The sequence below is a fragment of the Psittacula echo genome, assembly GCF_963264785.1.
Source record: "Psittacula echo genome assembly, chromosome: 15".
Taxonomy (NCBI): Eukaryota; Metazoa; Chordata; class Aves; order Psittaciformes; family Psittacidae; genus Psittacula; species Psittacula echo.
In genome coordinates, this window is record NC_137751.1 from 6,299,406 (window position 1) to 6,322,006 (window position 22,601).

Sequence of the window (22,601 nt, forward strand, 5' to 3'; positions counted from 1 at the left end):
GTTCTAGTGGGTTTTGCTGCCCAAGAACTTCTCAGTGAATACAGTGATGCTTCTTGACCTTTCTAAGCTCTACACTTTGAGTATTGCAGATCTTCAAGCTATTATGAAGGAGCAGTTTCTCTTTTTATAGAAGTACCTACTCAAAGAAGGCATTAGACAAGACATTAATGTTCTATTAAAAAGCGTAGGTCATTTCAGGATGCTGTTAATAAACCTACTTGGCCCACAAGGAGTTAATTCTCTACTGGATTTATCAGTTATCAGGAAGATTGTCTGAAGAAAATACCTGGTCTGACACTCTTTTTTGCTGTCTCCTCCCTTCTTTGTTCTCTTCCTTCTTTCTCCGATTACAGTTCCAAAAACAACACCCAACCTCCCGAGGTCAATGGTTAATATTCCCAAGTGTTTATATAGCCTCCAGCAGCAGAGCTCGGGTCCTTCAGCACTGGGCCAGCTCCAACACCATGCCTCGCTTCTTGCGGATTATCTTGGCCTGCAAGAAATACCTGCTTGTGGTGCTTATACCCCTCTTGTTTCTTCCGCTGCCTCTGGCTGTCCCTACCAAGGTAAGACCTCTTAAATTGAATTTGATCTCCAAATCTTTCCTTGGAGTTGTTCCTTTTAAATGACAGAGCTGAGGAGAACATATAGATCCTTCCTCAGAGACACTTCATTTATGGCTTGAAGAGCTTTTTTGTTTGCTGAGCAGACTCCTTTGACTACTGGTAGTGAGGGAATATAGAAGCCATGGGATGTAGATGGATGAACAGATACATCTGTGATAGCATATTCTAGAAGAATGCTCAGTGACAAGTGATTTTGTGGCTTTTGCTTTGCTTCTGCCTGATGTAGCAAAGGACTTTCTGTGCTGAAGCTCATACGTGTGAACCTAAGACACAATTTAAGGCTCAATTTTTAATTCTCCTTCTGATTTCCTAAAAGAATGCAGTCCATATTTTGTTTTTTCCTTCCATTTTTTTCCCTTGCTGTCACTGCCAGATAGAAGAAGCATTTTCCTTGGTCAGAAGAGCAAGGCACTCTGATACATGAGGATAAAGTAATAAATATTTCACTCTTTCTTTAGCATATTCCTGTAAGAATCTTTCCAAACAGTGATTTGAAACTGAAATTGTCCAGCTTCAGAAGACACTTTGCCTAGAATTCCTTTGTTAACTCCAAATCCCTGTAGCATTTGTTGAGGTATTTCTGAGGCACTGATCACTCAAACACAGCGTGCTGAGCAGGCAGACTGCCAGTGCTCTGACTTATTCCTCAGCCTCTCAATCTCTTCATGCAGACAGATCTAATCTCTACTTTTCAGGTCTTTTATTGCAGTCCCAGCATTAGTAAGTCTCAATCTACCTCTCCTGTCACTGCTTTTTGGACATCAAGTCCTAGCTCTTTCCTCCAGTCTTTGCTTGCCCCCAAATCCATGCTGACTCCCAGTTTCTAGTCTTTGCCAGGCTCCATCCTCACTCCAATAGTTCTTCCTTGTCTTTTCATGCAGCCTGTCCCAAACCCCTTTCCTCCTCAGAGCAGTCTTTTTGGAGCTATGTTATCAGAGACTTTGGAGCTATGAATTGCAAGCAAGAATGAGAGCGTGGCACTGGCTTAAGGAGAAAGTGGTAACTGATGAGGAGTGCCCTCTTATTCCCATGCTATGCAAAGAAAATAGCTTAAAGTATCACTTAAACCTTTACTAAGAATTAAAAAACAGGAAAAAGAATCTTATTTTGCTAGTTAACGTTCCATAGCCAAAAGGGTTCCTGAAGTTAAAGAGATCTGGCTCAGAACAGTTTTAAGTAGCCAGAAAGAGAGAGATGGGTTTTCTTTGTCCTGAGGCCACGACTTCAAACTTACTTGCTGGAGTCATTGTTACCATACAATAAGCCCTTTGTATTGCCTATGGAATGTTTTGGTTCAGTTTCTCTTTCAAAATTACTCTCTTTGGTTTCTAGGTAGTCACTAATAACACAATAAATTCAAACTGTCCTGGACTTTTCCCTTTGCAATCTGTAAGAAGGTTTCTTGTGTTGGGGTTGTGCATCGTGGTATGTTAAGCAGGAAAAGCTGGTGCCTCAGCAGGAGGGGTTGTGAGCACACAACCTACAGAATGGAATTTCACATTTTTCTCTTCTGTTGAGCTATTAACCTATGCTATAATGACAGCTTTGGGCACTAAACTATTACAAATGAGAGCAAACAATGCTCAAGGTTTTGTCTAATGACAGAGAAATGTCCTTACAGGACAATTGGTTGTGTGAAAAGCCTTGTTCCAGCTTCTACTAGGAGCCTGTGCACAGCAGGCTGAGGAGAATAGCACTGGGCCTACAATACATGTTCCAAACCCCTGCCAGGGTCTCTCAAAATACATCCACTGGTGTCTATTACGATAAAAAAAATGGGAGAAAAAAGGATCATCAACATTGAAAATTGCTTTAAGTGTTTGATGGGATATGTAGTTAAGGTTTTGAATGCTGTCATTCCAAAATAAAGCTCAGAAAGGCATCTTGTCATCTCTTCACGAATCTCTTTCAGGTTTACTTCTCCAACCCTGCAGCTTTGGTAATTTACCACCTAGATTGTGATCTTCTTCTTTCCTCCAGACTTCTCAGCTCCCCTGTTCATCCTTTCCCTTCACCAGCTCCATAACTTCCAGGCCATGTCCAGAAGTCCTTAGCATGTTCTAAAGCATCACAAGTTTGATCCTGCCGGCAGGCATTATCTCAGCTCCTTGGTTTAATCCTCTGTAATCTCACCATTACATGTCCATCTCTTCATTAATGGTTTCCTTACTTAGCGTCACTACATTTTCATTCAGGTGAAATCAATTTCTTATGGATTTCATTCATTCATTCATGCCCACCCTTAATCTAAGCCCACACAACCATGGTTTTCTTCCTTTGGATCTGCAGGTACCCATTATTGTGCCAGTTGCAAAATGAGGAAAACACTGTAACCTGCAGTGTTACTTTTCCTTGCTCTCTTCATCAGCCCATCTATGTGAAAACCTGTTGTGACAAGTTATCTAGTGTATAGAGACTGAGTTACATATTTGTATATAAAGCTTAGAGTAGTTCTCTAAAGGATTAAAGTGTTTTCTCAGAAAGAGGAACATGAAATAGGGATCATACCTCCTTCAAAGAAAAAAGATTGAGTCAGTGGAAGCTGAAACTGCTCTGTGACTGGTTTGTCAGTGAGCCTTTCAAAGTCTGTACTAAGCTAAAAATCCACTGAAGAACAGATAAAGGTATTCAAGGTACAAGGAATCCAGGCTGTTGAAATGAGTTGGGGTTCACCTGAGCCATGTCCTGAAACACGTGGAGAAAAAGGTGGGGAAACCTTGGCTTGCTCAGTACCTGTTTCTGCACCTCCATCAGCAAAATCCTGAAGCCTGTGCAGGGACTGCCAATCCTTATCATGAAGGGTTCAAAGTCATCAATTTGTTTCTTTTCCTATGGTTCTTTTTTTTCCCCATTGGAGGCCCCCATCTTTTCCTCAAAAGGTTGTTGAATTGCTTGTCAGTTGATTACGATCTGCATAGGTAGGAGGATAGATAGGAGGGGAAGGCAGAGAATAACATTTTCTCTAACCCCTTTATCAGGCAATGAATATAATTATGGGCTGTTGCTTTCTCAAAGCTTAAGTAAGACGTGCAGTCTGTTCTGATTGCATGTACTCTTCCTCTGTCAGGAGGCCCAATGTGGCTATGTTATCATAGTGATGGCACTGTTCTGGTGCACGGAAGCGCTGCCGTTGGCTGTCACAGCTCTCCTCCCTGTCCTGCTCTTCCCGTTGATGAATATCATGGATTCAACAGAAGTAAGAAATCTTACTCTATACATGTTTGCCTGTGTGCTTGTTGGTCAGCTTGTTTGGGGTTTATTTCTATGGTGATTTTCAGAGTGAGAAGAGCAAATGGCACTACTGGTACACAGCAGTCATTTGTCCTCTCCATAGAACAGGAGTTGCATGAGCCTAGAGTGAACTCTTGGTGGAGCTTCTAATCTAAATCAAAGCAAATCCACTGTTGAGATGCAATCCATAGTTACTCCATGCTAATGTCTCCAGAACAAGATCCTCCCTCAGAAGATTCCTTCTTTCTTGGCTCCTGGTCACTGTTTTCTCTCCCTTGTTCCATGTTACAGGTGTGCCAGGAGTACCTGAAGGACAGCAATATGCTTTTCATTGGGGGATTGCTGATGGCCATAGCTATTGAGGACTGGCACCTACACAAGCGCGTTGCTCTGCGGGTCTTGCTTATCACTGGTGTGAGACCAGCCCTGTGAGTAACACTGTGGGATAAAGGACTTTATGGCATTAGCTGCCCATCATCTCCCATGTGAATCTGCAAATCGTATCCTACAAGTGCTTTTCTACAGTCCAAGTGAGTTAGTGCCTGAGCAGACCTTGCAAATGGGGATCCTTTGATGTGTTACAGACCTGGTGTGTCTTTCTGGAATGCCAAATGGCTTTAGGTGGAGAAATAGCAACACGTCAGTGCCAAAAGTCAAGGGTGCTGCTAGGCTTGGCCAGAAGTACAGCTTTAGACAGTCAGGAAAGACTCCAGCTGAAAGACGAAAACATAAGCTGAGAGAGAAGAGGAAATATGGGGATGCTTGTTTTGAAAACAACAAATGTTTACAGACTAGAAGTTTAAGCTATGCAGAGGCTTCATGGCCCTATTTAATTTGTCTCAGATCATAAGAAGAGGGAATAGTGAAGGAAATTACAAAGCAATAGAATAAAAACACATACAAGATAAAGCCGTTTTCATCTGATATATAATCTATGTCTCATCTAAAGAATAATTTTGAGACAAATAACACAGTAATACTGAAACGTGGATTAAAATTTTATAGGAAGAAAATCTTAAATAATAGAGGGGATAAAATGACAAAAAAAAAAATAGAGAGATCATCTTCCTTACAGCTTAAACTGATTGCCACTTGGGATCAAATTCAGCTTTCCTCTTCGAAATACATGATAATACATTAACATGTGTTGTTTAGGTGGAATGTCGTCCTCAGAAGCATGCAGAATAAGCAGGACACTGACTGGATAAACTGCTTCAAGCTCCCAGCTTCCCCTTTCCTAGTGCTAAGAATGTAAAAACATAACTGGCTGAAACTGTTAAATCTTCCTGTGTCGTTCCCGGAGCAGACCAGGGTAGGAGGAAGCACTGGGTGTGAGTTACTAAGCAGTTTCCAGACCAAAAGCTTTGTAAGCAAAGCTTTGCAATGAAGAAAGGGCATCATAGAGCTGAGTTCTGAACTGACTTTTCCAAACCTTTTCATGTCAGACTTCTCATGGGCTTCATGGTTGTGACCGCCTTCTTGTCCATGTGGATCAGCAATACTGCCACCACTGCCATGATGGTCCCAATAGCACAAGCAGTGCTGGAGCAGTTGCACAAGTCAGAAGCAGGGTCTAATTCACCTGGCCAAACATCTGAAAACATCAATAAAGCCTTTGAACTGCAGGAAGAGTCAACTAAGCCAGGTAGCTCCAACGAAACAGAGGGAAAAGGTGAGTGGGTTACGGGTGGTTTTCTCTTTGGGGTAATGGAAGATGACCTGAGGCCTTCTTCACTGTCATTAGAGTTGTTAGTAAATTCTAAAAGAAGAATGTACCCAAAGCATTCTGACTGCATCCAATGGCATTTATGAGGCTCTTCCATGAACCAGACAAAAGCATATTAAGATCTACTGACTTGGCTGAAGTTACAAATAGATTGAAAAGATGAAAAGATAATAATTACTCAACAAAACAGTAAAATGTGTAAATACTCACTTACCAGAAGCCTTTATATTAGGTTTGATATTTCCCTCTATAGTTATATTAGTTCAATTGTTATCTACTGTGTAACTTATCAGATAATAGGAAATTCCTGAGACAAAATTTCATGCCAGAAGGGTGGAGATTAAAATGATCTTTTTAATCCAAAGATATGCAATCATACAACAATCTCTCTTTACCAGCTGTCTTGCCTTCTTTCCCTCTTTGAGACAATGCAAATCTCAGTACCAGGAGTGAGGTGCTGGTACAGAACAAGTTCCCTTCAGTCCAACTCCTCTGGCTCTGTTTTACCTCCTGGAATTCTTTGCCTATTGTGTCCTAGCCTTGAAATACTGAATTATGGAGGCACAAGATCTTTTCCTACCCAGTCTAGCTCCTGTAACACTTTTGTTCCTGTCTTGGGACCTAGGTAATAGTTATACCCTGACAGTCGAGGAAGACAGAAAGAGAAATGAAAGTCTGCTAGAGGAGAAACACAAGAAATTCAGCAAGGGAATATCTCTCTCTATTTGTTACTCAGCCAGTATTGGAGGGATTGCAACTCTAACTGGGACAACACCAAATCTGATACTGCAAGGACAAGTTGCTGAGTAAGTCTGGCTGAATTTGGGGTTACATACCCATTAAAGTGCATCATTCTGCCACAGCTGACTTCCAGCCAACACAGAGAAGGAAACTACCCATTTGGTAACTTTCTGGGAAGTCAGCTTCTCTTCCTTAGTGGATCTCAGTACCTCTGTTTTTTTGAATCATTAAATACAGAAGAGTGCAGAATTTTGGATCCTAACAGCCATCTGCATTTTACAGGCTCTTTCCTGAAAATGGCAATATCATCAATTTTGCCTCTTGGTTCTCCTTTGCCTTCCCCACCATGATCTTGTTACTGGCTTTGACGTGGATTTGGCTGCTGATACTGTACTTGGGCTTTAAGTAAGTACCTTTACACACTGTATTACAGCTGACAGGCCTGTTATCAAGTATTCATTACATGTTGGAACACAAGTGATGCTTTTATTGATGAGCTTATGCTTGAAAGTCAGACAGCAAGTGACAAGTCCTCACATACAAGAGACACTACCAGAGCAGCATACTAAGTATCTATTAAAATACTGTAACTTTGCCTCTGAGGAATCTGATCAAACCCCTGCTAAGTACACTCTGTAGATGAAAACGTGAAGTTATAACTGCATACAACCTGTTCTGCAGCATTGCTTTCAGGTCCTGAAAGACTGTTGTGCTTCAAACCAGGAATTTAATTTCTACTTACACTTAGTAAATACCTTTGTGAACAAGAGTTGCTCCAGACCTAGAGAATTAGTATTGTGCCATTCCCAGCGCTAATCACCCCATAACACCAGTTTGCATTGCCTACCACTTTAATACTTAGCCTATCACTTTTGAATTATCCCCATCCTCCTCTCTTTTAAATTGAAAGAGTGCTGTAATACCTGAAATATATAATACCACCACTTTCAGATGGAAATTCCACTTTTAAAACTCTCCGTTTCCATAATTTTAAAAAGCTTGGCAACTGTTTACTTCCTGGTGATCATGTAGTCTTGTCACTCATGCAAACATTGCCATTATTTCCCCATGTGTCCATATAGCACCCTTGCCTGTCTGTAGAGGATGAGTATTTAGGGGCAGGATGCTTCTCTCTGGTCATCTTGGTAATACACAGTACAATGCAGTTACTATCCAACACCTATGGCTGCTGATGTGATGATGATAATATATATGATTTCTATATGCATATATAAATACATCTATCTAAAAGACAATATGACTGTGTATAACATTTGGATTCTTACCTCTAAGGATATCTGGCAAATTTCTCTGATATTTCTTGTCCATTTTCTTCTAGTTTTCGTGAGAACTTTGGGTGTGCTGCAAATGCCTCTGCAAAGGCAAAGGAGCAACAGGCCTATGACATTATCAAGGAAGACAGCAAGAAATTGGGCTCCATGAAATTTGCAGAAATAGCAGTTTTGGTCCTCTTTGTACTACTGGTAGTGCTCTGGTTTACAAGAGATCCTGGCTTCATCCCAGGCTGGGCCACAGTTCTGTTCAACAAAAATGATACAAAGTATAACCCCTCCTCTTCCTCACTTTGAATAAAGTAGGCTAGATTTAATGAAAATGAGAACAGAGCTGGACTGAATATCTGCCTGATCTCTTGCAGCTATGTCACTGATGCTACAGTTGCCATCTTCATCTCGGTTCTGTTGTTCATCATCCCTTCTGACATGTCGATCCGTTTCAAAGACAATGACCAAACAGGTACATTTGCATTAAACAAGAATTCAAACTGCTCTTCCTCCATAGCCGTAATGCTTTAGGCTAGGCAAGGCACATAGCCAATGAAAGTTCCCTGGTTTTGTAATTTAACTAAGTAGGAAACGCTTATCCCAGCAACGTTCTGGACACTAGTACACACATCTGTAAAAGCTGCTGGAGTCTTCAGGGGAGACTACATGACTTACCAGATATGTTGCTATACTTTTCCCTCCCTCTTACCTGTACTCTATGATGCCTTTTGGAGCAGCTACACATCACTCATAAGTATTTTTGCAAGTCAAGTTTTAAATCTTTGTTGATGATTGCTTTAGGAAATAATTCCAGTCTACTTGGATCTTGCTGGCAGAAACGTTTCCTGATGTTCAGACTAAACTCACCTCCCTCCAGGAAGTTCTCTTTTCTTTGGAGGATGCAACAATGGCTTACAAAATCTTTCTGGATTTTAGGCAGCAAGCCAAAGATCCAAGCACCCCCAGCTCTCCTGGACTGGAAAGTGGTTCACCAGAAAATGCCATGGAACATTGTGCTTCTGCTGGGAGGTGGCTTTGCCTTGGCCAAAGGCAGTGAGGTAACACTCCTCTGCTTACCTGGTATTTGCGTCTTCCTGAGTGTTTTCCATCTTGCTTTCCACGAGTGCTCTCCCAGAACACAAGAGGGCATGCTGGTAGCACTAAACGTGCATCTCCTCAGCTAGTGGCAGTAGGACAGACTTCCTCAGAAGGAATCCTGTGATGAGAACAAATCCTTATTGTTGCTTGTACAACTGGGATGGTACTACCAATCCAGGCAGCACATTAAGTGTGTTTCTAGAAGAGTGGATGATTAAGAAACTACCCCAACACATTGAAGGTTTTATTAAATAAACCTTAACTGATGTGGCAAGAATGAGGAGATGATGTGCCCAGGATGGGACTCCAAACTATTTCAAACTAACTACTTATGGAAATAGGATTTAAATTAAATTAGAAGACAAATGTAGAGCTAGCTGGAGAACCTTCAGGAGCAGACAAAAATGTTTAGATTAAAACAAAAAGACCTGAATATTGATCATGTGTAATAATGACCTGACCAGAGAAATAATTATTTGCCATCAATAACATACTATAATGCAGTATCTTTTTCTTATTTCAAATTCGTTGGAAGGGAAAGCATGTTTATTGTTATTTAACCTATCAAATGATTGTATCTATGAGCACTGTCTCTTGCTTGCTGTACAGAAAGCAGTTTGCATGAGAGCTCCTATAAGAAGAGAAGGTAGAATCAATATGAGAAATGTAACTGGACTGTGATGTGGCTATTTCTTCTCCAGCCTACTATCCTGACAGACCTCTTTCCTCTGTTACAGAAGTCTCATCTGTCCTCATGGTTAGGAAGCAAACTGAGTCCTCTGGAGCAAATCCCTCACCCAGCTATTGCTCTCCTGTTGTGTCTCCTTATTGCCACTTTCACTGAGTGTGCCAGCAATGTGGCCACCACCACCCTCTTCCTCCCTATTCTGGCTTCAATGGTAAGTTCCAGCATTTCAAAACACTCTTATAAGAACAGCTTTCAACTCTTTCCCAAGCATGTATCTGCTCAACTATAAATAACTGGCTAACACAGCCAAGCACTGGTTCATGTATCTGATCAGGAATACAAGATTTATAATCTACATATATGTATGTGCATGCATATATACTCACACACACTGCACTTAGTTCAACCTTTCTAAAACCATTGCTGCTGAAAAATAAAGGGATTAAATTCACTGGCATATTAGACTTTGCCTTCTGGCCTAAACAACCTCATGAGGTCACTGCCAGCTGTACTTGTTTTTTCCTATTTGTTCTGCATAGAGACAGCACCAGCAGCAGCATTTGCTTCCCTGCAACATTCCATTACTGTATTTCACTCCGACCACTGGCCTTCCAGAAGTCTCTGAAGGTGATAGCATTAGTCAAGCTCTATGACCTAATTCAGATTTTTGCATTTCCACAGGAGATTCCTGTTGCTGGGGTAGACATAGTTCTGCAGCACGAAAAGCTGGTTCCAGACAGAAACTGGAATAAGCTCCACCAGGATCTGTTTGCATAGGCCACAGTCTCCAGAGCTTGGGCTACCGTGTTTCCTCTGATAGCTGACTTTTGTTCTTAACCAGTTTGAAGCAACATTTTTTTCCTGCTTTTAGAGTGGAGCACAACCATTATTATTAATTTATACTGCAGGAGTGATCAGATTCCACCATCAGAACACAAAGCACTGACCACAAAATCACTTCTTGCATTTGCTGCATACAGACATTGGCTGGAAGTTACTAAAGCAGAACCAACATTTCAGTGGCTGCAGTGTTTGTAAAAGAATGAGGTTTCTGACATAACAAATACAGTCTCTGCCAAAAGACTTCTATGGGGGTTTGTCTATCAAAACCATCATATTCACTCTCCCTCCTTGCACAGGCTGAAGCGATCTGCATCAATCCACTCTATGTCATGCTGCCCGCTACACTTTCTGCATCATTGGCATTCATGCTCCCAGTGGCCACTCCTGCTAATGCCATTGTCTTCTCATATGGACAACTCAAAGTTATAGATATGGTGAGTGAAAGCACGTTCTTTTCAGAATGTTCATCATTATAAAGAATAGCAGCACTTATAAAGATGCCCGTGAACTTTTAAAGAACAGGCAAGGCCTCTTGAAGATGTTCCAGTAAGATCTTGCTGTCAATGAGAAATGGCAATGCCTAACTGATTGAAAAGGCCAAAGGTAGATCATAGAGATGTGAGAGTCCAACCACCTGGACAGTGCTGCAGGTACAAGGGGAAAGCCCAGCACATGTCACTTGGCTGCCCTGATTCCCTTTCTCACTATGTTAGGGAAAGACTGACAAGGATACCATGTCTCTTAATAACTTTTCTAACCTATAATTGATCCAAGAAGAAGTCCAAAGTAACATTAGAGACAGACGTCAGGTCAGAAGAGAAAGTCCCACAAAAGTGGATTAAAAGGGCTTCAGAACTTCTAGTTTTATCCAATGGAAACTCATTTTTCCCTCATACAAATCGTACTTGTGAAGAAAACCAACTTCAGTGTAATTGGATGGAGTTCTGATGGAGTCGTAAAAAAGGTCAAACATAAAACCTAACCATACAAAAAACCCTAATCAGCAAGGAAGGAATAAAGAACTCAGTTCAACTTGTAACCTTTCTCTTTTATAATTCCAGGCCAAATCTGGGTTTGTACTCAACATTCTAGGAGTTCTGATGATAAATCTAGCCATCAACACCTGGGCTTCATCTTTGTTCCAACTGCAAACTTTCCCATCTTGGGCAAATAAGACAGGTACATGCCCGTAATATGGAGAGGCAAGAAACCAACAACAGTTTCTGTTAGAACTGCAGCAAGAGCAAGACTATCATCTACATGTGTTTTGCCAAGGTGCTGGTTAAGAGACAGGCCTGTTCTGTGGACAAGGACAAGCCACCTACAAGCAAAATCACTCCATTGATAACAGCAATAAAATTGCCTAACAGTGCTGTTTAGCTGGCAATTTTGTTACCCCAGAAAAGGTAACCTTTGGCTTTCCAACTGTCCCAGGTATCTTCAGGTTTTCTGTCTCTGCAAGGGTAGATTTTCCCCAAGTGCATTGCTTTTCCAGCTTCTCCTGCAGAATGTGAAATCTGCAGCGAGAAAGAAGAGAGGTGTGTATATAAAGAAGAACCTCTACCTCACTGGTTTCCTGATCCTGATGAGTATACAGTCTGCTGTGTATATCATAGAATCACAGAATCCCGAGGGTTGGAAGGGACCTCAAAAGATCATCTAGTCCAACCCCCCTGCAAGAGCAGGGTAACCTAGAGTACATCACACAGGAACTTGTCCAGCCGGGCCTTGAATATCTCCAACGTAGGAGACTCCACAACCCCCCTGGGCAACCTGTTCCAGTGCTCTGTCACTCTCACAGTAAAGAAGTTTTTCCTGATGTTCACATGGAACCTCTTATGCTCCAGTTTACACCCATTACCCCTTGTCCTATCACTGGACATCACTGAGAAAAACCTAGCTCCATCATCCTGACACTCACCCTTTACATATTTGTAAACATTGATGAGGTCACTCCTCAGTCTCCTCTTCTCCAAGCTAAAGAGACCCAGCTCCCTCAGCCTCTCCTCATAAGGGAGATGTTCCACTCCCTTAATCATCTTTGTGGCTCTGCGCTGGACTCTACATGACTGTTAAATTCTCTGTGGGCATTCCCAGCAAGACGTGCTGTATGATTACAGACAATATTGTCAGCCCACTCTATTACTTTGAAACATATTTATTTGCAGTCCACTTATGAATGTAAAAGACCATTTTATTCCTAGAATGTCTCTCCCATTGTTATTTATGTAAGATTACAGCTTGTGAGGTCATGATAAGAAGAGCAATATTCTTTTAAGAAGGAGAGAATCCCTGTGTCCTAAAATATACATGATTGAATTAAAGATATTTTTATGTACCCCTGTGTTATGGAGAATTTTCCCATTATATATCAGTGCTTCTGTCTTCCATGTACCAACTGCTTGTGTGTGGGCTTACTTAAAATACCTTTAAATCATCAGAGAAGTTAACATAATTGATTTACTCTTATTGTTAAAGTAATCATTACTTCATTATTAGGAGTCCAGTTTTCTTGGGATCTCAAACCCAAGATCTTCCTTTACAAAAGCCTCTAATACTGTTAAATATTTAATCCTATTCTGCTGGAACTGACTTGCAGTTCCTAATGGCTGAACTGACAAAGATACTAGAATATCCAAAGACACTTCGTCAAATCAAGCACTTAGTGCCACAAATGGGCTCAGACACACCAGTTATACAATAGGTGCCCTTGAACCCTGCACTAAACGCTTTGTTTTGTTGTTGCCTGCCCAAAGTCTGTTGCATTTCTGAAGTCCCACTTGAACCCTGCAGGTTCAATGAGAATGAACAAGTGTGAATTTCACTCTAAAATAGCATGCATGCTCTTCAGAATCTTTCTTCTTTCTTTCTCTATGGTAATTATGAGGTGACAAGGACAGAGTGCAGTGTACATGTGATTTATGAGATGTTAGAATTCACCTGCAGTAGTTTATTTCCAGTTCCTGGAAATAAAGAATTGTCAAGACAATTCTTGTATCTGCTGCTCACTGATTCCCTTTGCACTCATGGCTTCATTGCTCTGAAAAATCACCTACTCAGAAAGAACAGTTTGGTATTAATCCTTCAGTGGCTTTGAAAGATAGTGTTTGATTTGACATGTGATAGGGATCCAATAAACTATCCACAGCACGAGAAGGAAAGGCATTTATTCTCCTTTGCTAATGAGCTCCTGGGTAATTGATTTCAATCACATAATGACTTGCTCAGGCCACTGCTAAACCACTCACTCACCTTCTTTCCCTTTGCATTTACCTCTATCAAATAACATAAATCTGTCTAAATATTTTCATTACCCTGCTCACCCTGTGTCTGAGCACCCAAAAATGACAAACTCAAGCAGATGATTTGCTGGAAGCCTCTCCCTTCTTTGCCCTTTGTCTACAGCATCAGGGCACTGTGCATAGCTTTTGTTTGCTTTTTGTTTTCTTTGAAACACTTGCCCAGAGTTTACATGTCCTTCTAAATTACTGCTTAGCTAAGCAGGAAATGGAGCATTCTTATAACATATCCCATCAGCCTCTCCTTCCAGCCCTTTAAAAGTGTGTTATGATTCTTTGAAGTCTTTTCTATTAGTCGACATTATTCAGAGGCTGTGGTGTGCATAAGTACAAGCAGGAGCACAGGTGCAATCTTTATGGCAATCTCAAGAAGAAAGAAGAGAGACATCAAGTAGCATAGAGTGTCGTGGAGCCAATGCAATAATGCTGGGTGTTCCATGTTCATTAGCATGTATGAGTATATCAAGGTTAGCCACTTACCAGAAAAGGGCTGCAGTGAAAGTTACTCAAGGGGGATGTACAGATGCTCAGCTCCCAGAAGAATAGGGGCGAAAAGCTGTAATCCGGAGACAGAGAAGTCAACAATAATGTCAGGGTATAAGCAGAACGGACAATTTCATTAATAATTTCCACCTTGAAGTGATGGTAGTAGCAAGTATGCACTGGGCAGTTTATTGCCCTGGGTGTGTCTGAGCACAGGAGTAGTTGAGGTGCAGCTAAATATAGTGTGCTTGTGCAAAACCCAGTAACACTATTAAAAACGTTCATCATTTTGTAAGCAAAGCAGGTAGAAAGTGTTTCTAAGCCCCATTATTACACAGATCACCTTTGAAGGGTGGTTCCCCATTATGTTTCCAGATATTGCCCTCAAGGAGTGGCTCTATTTCCCATTGTGTGATCAAATTTCACAATCTTCTGTGAAACTGCCAGCTCAGCACCTGCTGTACTTAGGTGTGATTTCCAATGCAGCTCTTCATTTTGGGGTTGACACTCGGTTGGTTTTACATAGGAGCTGTAAGTGATAAATTTGTTAATGAGAAGGGGCTGTCTGCCTCCTTGCCTGCCTTGTCTAAAAAGCAAGTGCTCTTCAAAACCACAAAATACAGGTTTCCCACAGTATATGCCAGTGAGTAAGTGGGTGACTCGCAGTCACCTCCTCCATTTTCCCTGGAGTTATGGTGCTGTCTTGCCTTGCCTTGCCCAGACACACGCATACACACACGCACACACACACGTTCTACAGGCACATACATGTACACCTAAGAGAATGTCAAGGATTTAGCCCAGTAAAACATATGCATTTCTACAACCTATGGCCCCACAGAAAACCAGCTTGATGTTAAGCAGGCTAAGACAACAATGAAAATAGCTTATAAGTGAGAAAGGCACTTCATCATAAACATCTTGCCAGCAATTTGTAAAGTGGCATTTAAGTGATGCAAGGGTCACTTCAGCAAGCACTGGAATCATAAACAGACTTAACATTCAACTTTCAAGCCAAAACAGATTAAAGTTAGTCCTCAACTTGGTTTGGAGAAACCAAAAACTTGCTCCCAGTCACTTAGAAGGTATTAAAATGAACTTCAAGGAAGCCTTGTTGTAGAGCACTGACACCTTGAACTATATCTAGATTTTACAATTTAATTCCTAGGCTTTCATTAAACAAAACAAAAAACTGCTTTGAAGGAAACTTTATCATATAATAGACATAAAATAACTCTCAAACAGATGAAAAATGTTTCAGAAAACAAAAGACAAACCAACAGAGACAGGAAGGTCCAGTGTTTTATCCAACAGCCATCAGCATGTATGTAAATCTGGGCCTTTCTCCCAGAGCTGTACGAGCAGCTCCCCTCTCATGCTTGGAGGCAATTCCTCCCTCAGGTAACTATGGCATGCAGTCAGCAGTGTGTCCAGGGGCAGGGGGTTGGAACTAGATGATCTTCAGCTCCTTTCCCACCCTAACTATTCTATGATTCTATGATCTTAGTGCAAAAGTGCAGCTCTCTCCATTTGGCATATTTGTTCAGGAACACAACTCTCTGCTCTCAATTACTCTGTTGGGTTTAGTGTTTGCAAAGGCAGAAACAGAGTTTATCATTTCTGCAATGATGAATAACTAAATAGAGAACAGAAAATAGACATAAAAGGGCTTAGGAAATACGTAACTTGAAATCATCAAGGAATTTCACAACCCTCCATTTTTTTCCAACACGGAACCAATAAAACTATTTACAACTTGATTCACTGAACTTTACGATTTGAGTTAGTAATGACCAAGTGCCAAAGTCTGGAAATGAAGTGGTTTGAATGTACTAATCATCTGGTGTCCAGAATAACAACTGTTTAATACAACTTAATCACTACTGTCAATGCTGTGCATTTTCTCCTATTAAAGAAACATTTAATATTATTTATCCTTTAATCATACTTAACAGACTGAAAACGCCAGGTTGCTTTTCAGGGTGTAGAGTCCCTCACCCTGTGCCATCTAGTGGCTGCAGGCACTGCACCAGGGCATGCCCAAGGTTCCCAAAACAAGGCCAAGCACCCAGGCTGGTGTTGATCTTCCTTGGAAAACACTTTTAAATAGCTAAGGGGAAAGTCACGGAACAAGAGGAACACTTTTGAAAGGCAATGCAGGACAGGAGAGCTGCAAAATTAATGTAATTGATTCAAATTGGCAAAAAGAAAAAACCCCAAAGCAACAAAGCACAAACTTGAAAACAGAGAAGGAACAGAGTGGTTAACTCAAGGGTTCAACACTTCTGTCTCATTAGACGTGATTTAGATCAGACCAGAAGCAACTGCTTGAAGGCTCAGACCTTTTGTGCTTGTGTAAGACATCTCTCTTGCTAAAGCTCTAGTTGTGATTGCTGTTAGATGACACTGTGCTCTAAATACTATCAATGAAAACATCAAAACTTGACACTGCTTCAAGTTTATACTATTCAGCCAACTTCAGGTTGGTATTGAGGTTCTCTTGCCAACCCAGCAGTCTCATTTCCCTTGATCCCTGTCCAGTCTATGAGAAGCAGAGCGATTTCAAGTTTTCCCAATACCTGCCACTAGGACCTGGGACTTTCCATGCTTTGGAAGGAAAGGAAAGCCATAGGACACCAAATTTCATCAATTCTGCTGATTACAGAGCTGATTTCTTTCTGTAAAGCAAAAGTGGCCAGAGTTGTCCACGAAACTAATGTCTGTATTACTGTGGAATTGCACAATGTCGGAAGAGCAAGTTGTGTGCACCAGCAGAAGGGGAATGCAGCCTGGGTACAGTTAGCGGCTACAGCAGCAGTTTTCCTGGTTGCCTATCAAAGGGATCTTACACAGTGAGTAGTGGTTGTTCTGGGGCAGTTGTAGTGCCTGCAAAGGGAAAGACACATCTCCCTTTTTGCTGTAGGACTCTCCTGATGAGACTTGCCAGAAAATTCAAAAGGATCCTCTTTATTTTTTAAGATGTCTGTCACCTGAAGGGAGGTTGAATTTTCCTGTTTATTCTTACCTCTGGCAATATCATTCCAGCTCCATGAAACATGCAATCATAAATCACTTGCCTGCATTGAAGATAACACAGTTGTACAATGCAACTTCCTCACACCTGTGCTTTTTCTTTTCTCCTTCAACCTAAGCAAGTGGTGTTGTGGTATCTAAAGTTACAATTGGTACTAAAGAAATAGTCTCAGAAGATACCACCGAGTCAATGTGAAATAATCGCTCTCATTCCTTTAGTGTTACAACTTTATAATCCAGGCTACATAAAAAATAGTGACATCATCATGACTTTGAGAGACTTGCAAGCTTAGGGATGAAGACAGAGCAGTTCTTCCTCTAATTAGTGGCAAAAGGCAACAACCACAGCGAGCACACAAGTCCTTCTGCATAGTCACAAAAGAGCAGAGAATAGCACAGAGAAACCAAACTCCTCTGTCACAGTCATACATTATGCCTTCATTTAAGATGCTCTGACAGCAGACAGAAAACATGATGTGTGCACAAGACAAAAACAAACCTCTGAAATGCATTCAGCAAAGTGTAGCTGCCAGAGGGACGGGTGCTGTCTGCCATCCTGGCTCCAGACACAAAAGTCTTCCTCCCCACGTGTTGTGTGGAAGTGCAGGAATTTTCTCTGTTTCTCTATTTTGGCACAGATACTGTAAGGTAAAAACCATGCACTTTATTAGCCCAGAAGAAAACTCTTTGGTGTGTTTACGCTGTAACCACACACCTGTATCTCAGAAATACGAGACAACTGATGAGGAAAGGGGAGGGGACTGACATCTTTAGCTTCCTCTGCACCAGGTGCAGTCAGGTATGTAATATCTTTTTAGCCACTATTTTGAACCAGTGCCACTTTTGGCCTACTGTACCTGCTAAACAGCCCCTGCAGGGAATAACTCCAAAACATGCCCATGCTCTCTGCTCCAGCAAGATCAGTTCTTACCTGGAGCCCTGGCAGGTGCATACATAAGTCAGCCAAATCCTGAAGCCATTCTAGTACAGCTGCAGTTCCTCCAAGTCACAGAAGGACAAAACCACTAAATCTTACACAAAATGTATTGATGCGTTTTCCTTATGGGATGCTGCCAGTTTACATTCCATTTTTACAGGATGTAGATGTGGCATTAAGGAAACTTGTTGTCTTCTCCCAGTGTACCTGTGTCATAAAACATTCATGGAGGGGACAGAGAAGACTGTCCCACCTTTTTAGCTCCTCGAACTAATGTATAAAACAGTAAAATCTAGTTGGATTAACTGTAACAAATCTAAGTGTCTGGTTCTCCTAAACAGGATTGTTTGATATTCCTGGGAAGACAGGGAAAAAGCAAAGATATTCAAAAAATACATGAAAAGAATAAATTGATTTTTTTTTTACAAGAACAAGTTTCTTTGTGTCATGAGGACAACAGGAAAACATGGTTCCTGTTTGTTAAGATAGTAGCCACACAACTAAAAGCAAAGTAGCTGTTATTGCAATACTGATTACATGAGACCAAACATAGAATCATGGAATAATTTAGACTGGAAAAGACCTTTAAGACCATGGAGTCCAACCATTAACCCAGCACTGCCAAGGCCACCACTAAACCATGCCCCCAAATGCCACATTTACACATCCGTTGAACACCTCCAGGGATGATGACTCCACCACTTCCCTGGGCAGCCTGTTCCAATGCTTGACAACTCTTTTGGTGAAGACACTTTTCCTATTATCCAGTCTAAACCTTCCCTGGCACAACTTGAGGCCATTTCCTCTTATCCCATCACTTATTACCTGGGAGAAGAGACCAACCTTGCTACCACTTCCTCTCAGGTATTTGTAGACAGCGATAAGGTTCCCCCGAGCCTCCTTTTCTCCAGGCCAAACACTTACAGCTCCGTCAGACTCAGCCCATTGATCCAGCCTGCTCAGATCCCTCTGTGGAGTCTTCCTACCCTCAAGCAGATCAACACTCCCCCCTCAACCTGGTGTCTTCTGCAGCCTTACTGAGGGTGCCCTCAATCCCCTCGTGCAGATCATAGATGAGGATATTAAACACAACTGGGCCCAGTACCGAGCCCTGGGGAACACCACTTGTGATCAGGCACCACTCTTTGGGCTCAGCCGCCCAGCCAGTTTTTACCATGTGGAGAGTACACCCATCTGAGCCATAAGCAGCCCATTTCTCCAGAAGAATTCTACAGGAAACAGTGTCAAAGGCTTTACTAAAGTCTACGTAGACAATATCCAGCCTTTCTCTCATCCACTAAGCTGGTCACCTTGTCACAGAAGGAGATCAGGTTAGTCAAGCAGGACTTGCCTTTCATAAGCCCATGCTGACTGGGCCTGACCACCTGGTTGTCCTGTACGTGCCGCGTGATGGCACCCAAGGTGATCTGCTCCATCACCTTCCCTGGCACTGAGATTAGACTAACAGTTCCCCAGATCCTCCTTCCGGCCCTTCTTGTAGATAGTGTCACATTCACTAACCTCCAGTCAATTGGGACCTCCCCAGTGAGCCAGGACTGCTGAGAAATGATAGCAAGTGCCTTGGCGAGCACCACCCTTCCTCCAGCTCCCATAGTGCCTCGTGTGTCCAAGTAGTGGAGCAGGTTGCTGACCATTTCCTCTGCACCCCAAGAGCAACTGGTCTTACTATTAAAGACTGAGGCAAAGGCAGCATTAAGTCTCTCAGCCTTCTCCTCATCCTTTGTCACTGCTTCCCCTGCATCCAAGAAAGGATGGAGATTCTCCTCCTTTGGTTGCCAGTGTATTTACAGAAACCTTTTTATTGCCTTCCATGGCAGTAGCCAGTTTAAGTTCCAGCTGGGCTTTGGCCCTTCTAATTTCCTCCCTGCATAAAGTCACAATGTTCCTGTAGTCCTTCTGAGTTTCCTGCCCCTGCTTCCAAAGGTCACAAACTCTCTTTTTTCCCCTCCCTGAGTTCCTTCTCTTCAGTAACAGCGTGACATGAAATCATTCAGTATTTACTGAAGCAGAATAAGCAATGTGAAACTGGTTTAAGAAAGTATGTCTTGCCACACAATATATGACAGAGCAAAAGACATGACATGCTTTATCAGCTATTCTGGACAGGTAGTGATGGCTGGAACTGTTCTGTGCTGCTCGAAAGGGACAGTATGGAATTGCATTAGCTAATACTGAAACGCACATGGTATTTCTATCCTCTCTACTTCTTGCATCTGATGACATGCAACCCTACAAACTAGAGAAAGCAAAGTCTGTATGTTTAGGAACTTAGATCTTCATTGAGAAAGGGATATTAAGGTGGTGATTAACATGAACTCTGAGCTAGAGTTTATAAATATGATGAGTTTTTAATTTACACAACAAGTAGAGTAATAAAAATTAGAGGAAAGAGCTTGAGAGAGAGGGAGAGATACCTTCATATCTAACTTAGGCTGCTAACACACTCTCATTACAATTGGTCTCACAACAAAATGTTTCAAGAGTCAGTATGTTTCAGCTTAAGACATAGAAATAGTGAATAGCCACATGTCATCTACACATTAAAGCGAAGAATACCCAAACCCATGCTGCAGCAGAATACCTGTTTCTTCTTTAAATCTTACTCTGGTTACTTTGTGTCATGAAAGAAGTACCTGCATCTTTGGCAGTTGTAAAAACATCAGGCATGGCACCACCTGCCAGACTAATAACAATAATTAGAAATGTAATAAACTGTTCATTGGCAAGGTAACAAATTGTCTTATCCTTTGAAAGTCACACTGGCCCGAGGCAATTCCTCACAGACATTGGCCACTGATGTCACAAGAGCCTGGGTGAAAAGCACCGTGTGCAGAAAAACAAGAGAGGCAAAGAAATGAGAAAGAAAACTAAAAAGGCACTGACAATGAGACACTGAAGCAATGGGGAGCAGCTGCAGTGCGCTCTCATCCTAGCGAACAAACCAGCAAAACTAAGGAGTTAAGCATGAAGGTGAACCAACCCTACTGATTCCTAAAAAAGCTTTCAGAATGGAGCACTTGGAGGATCACGTGAACTCCTAGTTACTTGCTTAAGAAGATGAAACAATTTGAAGTGAATTTAGAATGAAAACTTCAGTTGCAATTACTTCTTTTCATCCTCCTTAATTCTTTTCATCTTTTGTACAATGACCTTTCATCAAGTAATTTGCACTGGATACCTTCCATAGTGGGTTCCTCAGCCTCTTCTATCTCACACATTTAACTCTAAGCCTGGCAATCTGAGATCAATATGTTTTTTAGCACTGAAACTCTAAGCGCGAAAGCAATCTTGGTTTGTCTGCCAAATAGCACTTAATGGCCTGTTCAGGATTTCTCCCTCCCATTATTACTTTCCATTTGAACAGACCACACACAATTTAACATTGCTTGTTTTCTAAGAGTGTTTAAAATCATCCTCAGCAATTAAAATCTGGTTTCATATTTTCATGACCTTATAATGTTTATGTCCTCTCTTCTGTGCAATATGGTTTATCCCTAAAAAGCCGCTTTCTGAAATGTGTGAACATAAAATACTTGCTTCAGTCCCTGCCCTTCCTCATCCATCTTACAGAATATATGCACTGAAGGGAACACAGCTACCGGTTCCCTGCTTACAGAGAAGTGGAGAGAAGAAAATCAAGTCATAAATGCTGCATAAGCACTTCTTTCTGAGGCTTCTGATGATTTCACAGTCCCAGTAAGTCATCTAGGAGGGGCATGCCAGGCAGCAGCCTGCTTTTGTTCTTTGCTTTGTACTAAGAAGGGAGGGACATTGCTGAGGTACAACACTTTGAGTATTTATATGATTCATTCCTTCTTTCATTGAATCATTTTCTAGTTTCTAAGATAATACCTCTGGGATGATTTCGACTGCTGTTTGCGGAAGCACAAGGTTTTATGTTTTCCACTATTGTGTGAAGATAAAGATGAAGGAAGGATTGCCCAAGCAAGAGGTGAAAATAGTTTGGACAGGATGGGAGAAACCTCTCTCCTGTAGCTCTCATTACTGACCATATGGCTCTAAAGCCTTGCACACAGGAGCTTGGCAGATTAGCTCAGAACCCTGACTACCAGCCAGGTATAGCCCCATAACCTTCCTGCTGAACATGCTGCATATTTCCCCAAATCCAAGCAGTGCCCTAAACAGTGTCAAATAATTCATCATGTGTTTGCACATACCCATATATGCTATTCCTTTTGAACGCCCTAAGTAAACCCTTCCCACTTTTTCTTTCTGTTTCATAATCAATAGGTGGTAGAAGTTACATAATCAATAGGCGGTAGAAGTTGAGGCAACATCTTGGAGTGGTGGTATTAAGCACCTATGAGCTTTGCCTATAAATACTATAACTATGTTCTAATGAGCTCCTCAGAAACTCATGTTTCAAGAACTAAATTTGAGTCATATTCCTAGAACAGCTTTTTTTTTTCTCCAATACAACACTACTAACCCTGTTTATACACCTGGAGTTCTCTCATTGTCAGTGCTTTTTGGGAAGCTTGGGACAAATGTTCCCCCCAAAGTCTATGGAAGTGGAGAATTGCTCCAAGGGCGTGCATGTATTGGCACTAGCTGCTTATGGAGCACTGTAG

The 22,601-nt window shown here is 41.6% G+C and overlaps 1 protein-coding gene across 1 annotated transcript; it reads left to right on the forward strand.

The window, feature by feature from the left end:
- Positions 1 to 494: 494 nt before the first annotated feature.
- On the forward strand, positions 495 to 19,186 carry SLC13A2 (solute carrier family 13 member 2; the record flags this gene model as incomplete). Its single annotated transcript, XM_080630271.1, has 13 exons — positions 495 to 566; positions 3,694 to 3,822; positions 4,149 to 4,285; positions 5,303 to 5,529; positions 6,209 to 6,389; positions 6,607 to 6,729; positions 7,664 to 7,885; positions 7,982 to 8,079; positions 8,544 to 8,665; positions 9,443 to 9,604; positions 10,533 to 10,670; positions 11,298 to 11,425; positions 19,021 to 19,186. The coding sequence occupies exons 2-13, from the start codon at positions 3,724 to 3,726 to the stop codon at positions 19,184 to 19,186; spliced, it is 1,803 nt and encodes a 600-aa protein (XP_080486397.1). The 5' UTR covers positions 495 to 566; positions 3,694 to 3,723.
- Between the last annotated feature and the right edge of the window lie 3,415 nt (positions 19,187 to 22,601).